Source organism: Frankliniella occidentalis, unplaced genomic scaffold, assembly GCF_000697945.3.
Source record: "Frankliniella occidentalis isolate FOCC.00 unplaced genomic scaffold, Focc_3.1 Scaffold202, whole genome shotgun sequence".
NCBI lineage: Eukaryota > Metazoa > Arthropoda > Insecta > Thysanoptera > Thripidae > Frankliniella > Frankliniella occidentalis.
This window is the reverse complement of record NW_026267328.1, coordinates 368,669-376,270: the sequence shown is the minus strand read 5'-3', so window position 1 is coordinate 376,270 and position 7,602 is coordinate 368,669. Positions and strand designations below refer to the sequence as shown.

The window sequence follows — 7,602 nt, the reverse complement described above, 5'->3', positions numbered from 1 at the left end:
CCCCCCCCCCCCCCTCTTCGCACAATCTGATTATATTCAACTCGCAAGCGTCCAGCGCGCAACCGCTGCCTGGACTGACATTTTACGTTATTACCATGTATTTCAAAACATAAACCACCACACTCTAATAAAGACCCGATTCAGCGCGATTTTTCATATCGTTTGCCTCCCTGCTCAGAGCTGTAACCATAAAACGCGCGCGCGCGCACACACACACACACACAAACATATTCCCCTATCTGAATAAAATAATAACAATGCGGATAACGCATTAGCATTTGGCTGGGCGGCGTGGGAGCGAGTATCGCACGCACGCACACGATCGCCGGCGCTTTTAAAAACGAAAGCGCCGCCCGCGCTATGCACTTTGCAAAGGCCACATATGGGCCTCACGACCACGACCAAACCACGCGGCGGGGGGAGGAGGAACGAGCGGGGGGAGGGGGAGGGGCGAACCTGTCGAAACGCCACGCTACGCCACGCCGCACCACGGCCACCGCCTTTTCATATTAACATCAAACAGCCCCGGCGCACCAGAGCCGTCAATTTGGGCGTCCTCTTTCGGCCCGCCGAGGATATAGCGGGGTGGGGGGTGGGGGGCTAACACGGGCCATCAAAGGCACGGCGTGGAGTGGATAGACAGGGTAAGCAAGCATTGCCCTTCCTCCGACCCCTGCAATTTTCATCCTCCCGCCCCCCATACCCGCTCGTCTGCATGCTCGTCCTCCCCCCCCCCCTCCCCTCAGGTTGTCATCAGCGAGCCACCATACATTCGTTCGAAACACCACCGAGCCAAAGCCTGACCACGCTGATTATATTCCCATCCCCCCTCCAGGCGCCGCCCGTTCGGCCCCGCAATTTGGCAGTGAATGACAGTGGGAGGTATACGCAGTACGCACGGCGGGAGAGGGGGAGGTGGAGGGGAGGCGGCCCGGGTGCATCAAATCCGACAATCATAGTACTTTGGGCCGCAGCTGGACGCCGCGCCCGCGGCAAGCCCGCCCCGCTGCGACCGGTTCCCGTCCACCTATATACCTACACCTACCCGCCAACAAGACCATCGCCGTACAGTTTACGATGGCGCTGTTGGTCATAGCCTTTGAAAATCCTCATACCCCTCCCCACCCCACCTCTCTCACAACGACGGCCATATTTTTTCTCCCCCTGCTTCCTCTCTCTTTCCGTCTCTCTTTCTCTCCCTCGCTCTCTCGCTTTGGTGTGTGTCCCTTTTCTTTCTAATTAAGGTTCTTCTAATAGACGTGGCCCGTACAATAGAGCTCGCTGCAGGCCGCGCCGGCCGGGGCAGCTCAAAAGGCTTTTCAGCCTGCAGCAGCCCCGGCCATGCCCTCCGAAAGGTCAGTAACACCGGAGCCCCGCACCGCGTACACCGCACGCCGCCGTATTCGGCACTGAGAGGAGGAAATTTCGAAAACGGCGTCGGCGGTCGGCGGGCTTTCTGGTGCAGAGCAGAGCGCTGCAGACAGAGCGCTGCAGAGCGCTGCATAGCAAGCGACAGCGGCATAAAGGCACCCTCCCCCGGCCCTGCGCTTCCCTCCACTATATTGTTGTATAATGCCATCATTCCAGAGCTCCACTCACTGCCCCGCCCCGCCCCGCCCCGCCCCGAGCGCTGCTCCCCTCCATCGCCATCGCCATTCCAAATCCGGCCGTAAATTTCATGCTCAGCCTATTACTGTAATACAACACAGAGGCAGTAAACAGCGGAGCACCTGGCTTTCGTTACGGACCCGTCATGTGTCGTTAGACAGCTATTTTTGTATACATATTTTTTTCCGGTGCTCTTTCCCTGGCAATTTTGGACACAATCGGGAACAACGGGGACACGGTATGCAACATGGCGACGAGTTCTCACCTTGGTGGGCACGGGGGTCGCCTCCGCCTTGACGAGGCCTCCGCCGTACAGCCGGTTGACCTGCGTCGCCTGCGACGCCGGGTGCTGCTGCTGGCCGGTGGCGGTGCCAATGGCGGTGCCGGTGCTGGGGTGGTGGTGGCCGCCGGCATGGTGGTGGAGGCCGTGGTGCGGGTGGTAGCTCGGCAGGTACGAGGGCACGGCCGCGCAGCTGCCCAGCTGCGTCTGACTGCTGCCCTGCTGCTGCGACTGCTGCTTCATGTAGTTGTTGTTATTGTTGTTGAGCTCGGAGCAGGTAGACACGATGATATCTGGAATCAGAGAGAGAAAAGAGGACGGTTAGAAAAAGTCGGCGCCAGCGACAGTACTTCGCCCTCCTCGTCCTGGCAGCGGCGCGGGCCTGCACCACCTCACCGTGAAAAGGTCACAATTTTTCAAATGCCGGCCGGGCTGGCGCAAGGGGAGGAGGGGCAGAGGGGGTAGGGCGAACGTCATACGCATTCCCTGCTGAGTAAATAACAAGAGTTGACATTTTGGTCCGTCGCCGAACCGCGGTGTGGCGCAGTGTGGCTGGACAACGAATGTGTTCGACTGTTTGTGTGTGAGAGAAAGAGAGAAAAGGGAGGGGGGATTTGACACTAAGCGACTCCGAGCTAGCTGGCAGCTGGCGCCACCACAGAGTCGCAGGGTGAGGACGGCCGCCTCCGGCCCCGCGACCTTCACGTGGTTACCGCACCGCGCCACCGAGCGGCCGATCAGAGGGAAAGTAGGTTAGCCAAGGCGATGCGATGGGCCGGTGGTCGTGGTCACGGACCGTGCAGGGGCGGGCAGGCGACCGCGCGGGGACGGGGCGACAGCGAGCGCGGGGCCTTGGCGGAGCCGGGGGCATCAGATGGTTCATCGGAAAAGGGAGGACGGAGGAGGAGGAAGGTTTGAGCGAGAGAGAGAGAGATGGAGAAGGGGAGAGGGAAGAGGAACCAGGTGGAGCCTCTCTAAAAAGCCCAACCTCACGAAAACCGGCGCGGACGGCGCTGGGAGGCAGCGTGATGTTCTTGTGAAGGGAAGGGGCCAGACTACAATCCCCCCTTGAAAGACGGGGAACAAGCAGGAGGCGAGCCAGGCCCTGGCAGTGCCTGGGCCTGCCTGGCCTCGCTCTGCAGCGCCGCGGCCTCCGCCCCCTCCTCCTCCTCCGCCGTCTTCTTCTTCATACAATCGCCGCCATCAAGCCCCGCTTTATAAGTTGGCCGGAGAGGGCTTTGGGTCGGGTGTTTTTGGCATTGTTGTGCACAAGCCCCCCGCCAGGTATTCATTACATGCACTGCGAGCTGCTGCTGCACGAAGAGGCAGGGCCAGGAGAAACAACAAGAGGAAAAGGAATTATTATAGACAATTGCGGGGCTGAGGTTGTGCTGCGCTGGGCGCGTTCACGTCACGCCGAGGGGCAGCAGGGCCGGGCAGGGCGCCGGCCGCCGGGGCACGACCACGAGAATGATCAAAGTTAATGGAAAAAGCGAATTTTACACGTGGGCGTTCAGACAGCGGTGGCGGCGGTGGCGGAGGCACGGCTTGTGGTCTCCCAGGCCAGGCTGCCCCCATGCTGTGGTGTGGCGACGGGGGGAGGGGAGGGAGGGGGGAGGGCAAACTCGGCGGCCGCGCTGCCGATGCTGGGAAGCTTGAGCTGCTTCGTGATTACACGGCATCCTATAATCGGATTTGAAATTTGTGAAGCAGCGGCAGCAGCAGCAGCGGCGGCAGCCCGGCTTGGCCAGGGGCAGCCGGGCTGGCCGCCCGGCCCGCCTGAAGCCATACAGTGTGTGCTGCGCGCCCCGCACAAGACCTCCTGACGAAGCTAAGCGCCCCGGGCCGCCCCGCCCAGGAAGGACATACCTGGCATACAGGGAATTACACGCCAAAAAGGAACGCGCGTTTAGCATTTCCAAGAGTATTCGCGAGTGAAGGTTTTAGCCAGTGTAAGAAGAGGTACGTTGTGTGTGACGCCCGAGCGCTCTTGCGATCAGAGCACATAAATATCCTATCGCGACGAGGAGAATACGGAGCTGGGAGGGGGAATGGAACAGGCGCAGCCGAACCAAACAACACAATGGGGCTCTCTGGTACGGACGCGCAAAATATGCCGAGGAGAAGGGGGGAAGGGGGTTCGGGGAGGGAGAGGAGGGGCACTCGTTTGGTTCCGTGGCCGCTCACAATGCCCCCCGCGCCCCGCCCCGCCCCCTCCGCGGAGCTGTCCGGAGAGCAGCGCGGCAGCAAGAGAGCCTTTTGGAGCCGACGTCAATAGTAAGTATGATAAGTAGCCGTTAAATTCGACGTAAAGGGCGGACAGAGCCCCCCCTCTCCTCCGCGAGGCGGTCGGGTCGGACCGAGAGGAGATTTAGACAGACAGACAGACAGTCAGACAGTCGGGGACGTCGATCATTCCAGTGTTATCGCTTGTGCGCGACATTTCCCACAGATAAACAGGAGCGCTGCTGCTTCATCATCCTCCCCGCTCTTTATGCAACGACTGCAGCAAAAATGTAAGTCAAGAGTCGGCGGCGGCGGCCCGAGTGGAGCAGAGCAGGGCAGATGGTATCGAGGGACTGGTTCCAGAAGACGCTGGAGCTGCTGGAGTCGTGGCTATGAATGCCAACGTCACTCTCCTCCTCTGGAGTCTCCAGCGAGCGAGCGGCGCTCTGCTGCCGCTCCGGCTGCCAACTGCCGACTCACTCGCCATAACATGAAAAAGAGACGGACGCGCTCCGGGCAGTCTGTGTACGGAGGCCTTCAAGGTCCGCGATGACTCCCCACAGGCCGTCCGAGTGCGTTGTTCTCCAGGACGACGACGACAAGCAGGAAGGTCGTCGATGAAGGACAAGAAGACAGGCATCAGCGGGGAGCGCTGAGAGCGCGCTATTTCACCAGCGCTCATCCAAGAACAGGCTGTGCTCGAATACACTACACGGCTCTCTCTCTCCCACTCGCATGCATCACGCGAGACAAGAGAGCAGGATAGATAACGGCAACAACAGAGATAGATGAGAGACGCTGGGGATGAGCGATAATGTTACTCAGAGACACATTGTGCTCGCTAGATGCAGCAGCAGCAGCGCCGCCGCGCCGGCTCAGCCAGCCAGCAACACGGACCACGCTTCGGGGAACTTGTCACGAGCAACAAAACCTCCTGGCCGGGGGTCTCTCTCCGGGGCCCCGGCACGGGCTCGGCATGGGCCCCATGGGCCGCATGGGCCCGGGGCCAGCCACCCCGCCCGGGCCGTATCAAGTAATGCAGGCGTAATCAAGCAAGAGCCATGGGAGGGGAGGGGGGGGGGGGTGTACTGCTTGCAGCGAGGCTTCCACAAGAAGTAAAAGTAAAAGATGGAGGAGGCTGAGGAGGCGGAGGAGGAGGTCCTCCCAGGGCCCCATACATTTCGCAAAACCTATTCGTATTCTGACAGGCCCGCCCGGCCCCGCCCCGCCGGCCTATACCTGCCGCCACGCTACGCCACGCCACGACCGCCGAGCTTTGCAGCGCTTTCTCAGAGGTCTGGACTGCAAACAGGCCTTTGCTGCCAAACAGGAACTTGTGTGGTGCGTTCCACGAATAGGCCAGGCCAACAGCCCGCCGGGGCTTGGCAAGAGACGCATGACGGGTCTTTTCCAATCAATCGAACCTGATCGCACAGGAGAGAAGAGACAAAAAAAAATAAAAAATGAAAAGGCACGACAAGTCTCCAATCAAGCCAATCACGACCAGTGACAACCACGTGAACCTTTTACGATGTTTCTTTTTATTTCATTTTATCTCTCGCTCAAATCCAACGTGACCAGACTCCCGTGTCGTTCATTTCATGCGACTTGGTATAGTAGTGCGGGGTGAAAATCAATTCCACGTCTTCTGTGGCTTTTTTCCTATTCAAGACCATCATTTTAATCTCAGGTAATGCAGCAGCAGCGAGGCAAGGCAATAATAAACCACGGCCATTAGTTGTGCAATATAAAAGAGGAGCTACCCGGCCGTAGATACCAGCGGGTACCAGCGGGTACCAACCATACCACCACTACCACAAGATTGAAATGACGACGGCCGGTGGTGCACTCCGCCACCCACACAAAAAGAAATGAATAAAAAACCCGAAGAGAGAAAAACTCGTCTCGTCGCCGGCTTGGCGTGGGTCTCGAACCCCGCCGCGAGTGAGACTATCATAATAGCAATTTCAATCCCCACTGCTGCTGCTGCCGGCGCGTCGGTATCATAAGATTCGTCCGCCGGCCGGGGCGGGTATCGCGAGGAGCGCGCCAAGTTATTCTCTTATTATGCTTTAGCAGACCGCAAGGGCCGTAAGACACTTCATCCGGCAGGTCGAGTTACCGACATGGCGGCGTCGGTTGGAGCAGCCAACCAACCCTTCCGTTTATTTCCCAGAGGGTATAATAAGAGAGCGACGCCTTTCTCATTAAAACGTTAGTATTATTTTAAATAAATTCCGGTTCTAGTTTCAAATAAACAAAAACCTTGATGATATTATGTGTGTGGCGCAAAGCTCTGTGGCTCAACCAAGCGCAGGCCACTCGGACTGTCCACCAGCGTGCCAGCCGCGCCAGCCGCCACTCCAAACTGAACGCGCACCCCGCCCAAACAAGCACCACCCAGGCCAAACTCGGCTGTCGTTACCCGCGAGCGCGCGCGCGCACACACACATACACACACACGAACAGTTCCACTAGACTTGAGAGGGCAGTGGAAGGTTAGTCCAAAGGTCATCCCCGGCGCGCACAAGAGAACCCCCCGAGAGAGCCCGGGCCCCGGGCCGGCCGCGGACACTGACTTGATACTTCCTGCTCCCCCCCTCCCCCTCCCCTCTGGTGCTGGGCGTGTCCGATCAAACGGCTTGCTTGTGCCTTGCGCCGCTTGCGCCGGCTGCTTGATTGACAATCCGAAAACAATCGCCGCCGCCACGGCGCTCCACGACGCGAACGCGAACCTTTACCGTGGCTCGACATGCACGCCCGTGACCGGCCCGCCACGCCCCGCCACGCCCCGCCACGCCCCGCCACGCGATAACTGTGAGCCGGACAGGGGATTTAGAAGGGCACTCAGACCGCGCCCACAGCCTGGCGCAGCACCGCGAGCACGCCAACGCTAAAGCCGAGTTAACTTGACAGGACTGATGCAGAGTTACGGGACGCTCGGATGAGTGTTGGGCCAGGTTCAAATACATATATATTTTTTTCTCCGCTCCGTTTGCTTTTACTTTATATTTTTTTGCTCTTGAGCCACGAGCGGCGAATGTTTTAACGGCGAGCACGCAGCGCGTGGAGGGCTTAAGTCTGGGGCGCTTTGAAGGGTGAGTAATGCGGGAGGGAGAGGAGGGAAGGGGGAGGGCGGCCAAGGCCAGAGCGCGTCGTCAACGCGACGCCGACGACGTCGTGGCGTCGGTGATGGGCGTCGTCAGCGCAGCGACAGCGACGGCGGCGGCGGCGCCGCGCGATTTTGTCAAGAAGCCGTCAAAGTTATTGCAAGAGCACGCGGAGGTGGCGGCGCTGTGGCGCAGCGTGGCGCCGTAAAGGCGCCAATTAAGAGACGGCCGAGGGGAAGGGGAGGGGGAGGGGAGAGAGGAAATAAATGAGATAAAAGGCGTTATTACAACCGACACTACAGTGTGCGCGGGGGCCGAACAACTCGAACGTCGTCTCCCATCGTCCATTTTCACAATGGAAGGGGGAATTGGAGAAGG

The 7,602-nt window shown here is 59.4% G+C and overlaps 1 protein-coding gene across 1 annotated transcript in view; it reads right to left on the bottom strand.

Annotated features, from left to right (window-relative positions):
• LOC113212045 (centrosomal and chromosomal factor-like) overlaps positions 1 to 7,602 on the bottom strand; it is a 41,293-nt gene that overhangs the window by 14,440 nt on the left and 19,251 nt on the right. The window contains exon 2 of the mRNA XM_026430616.2: positions 1,874 to 2,181. Within this exon, the coding sequence (XP_026286401.1) occupies positions 1,874 to 2,181 (308 nt within the window). The remainder of the gene's footprint in view (positions 1 to 1,873; positions 2,182 to 7,602) is intronic.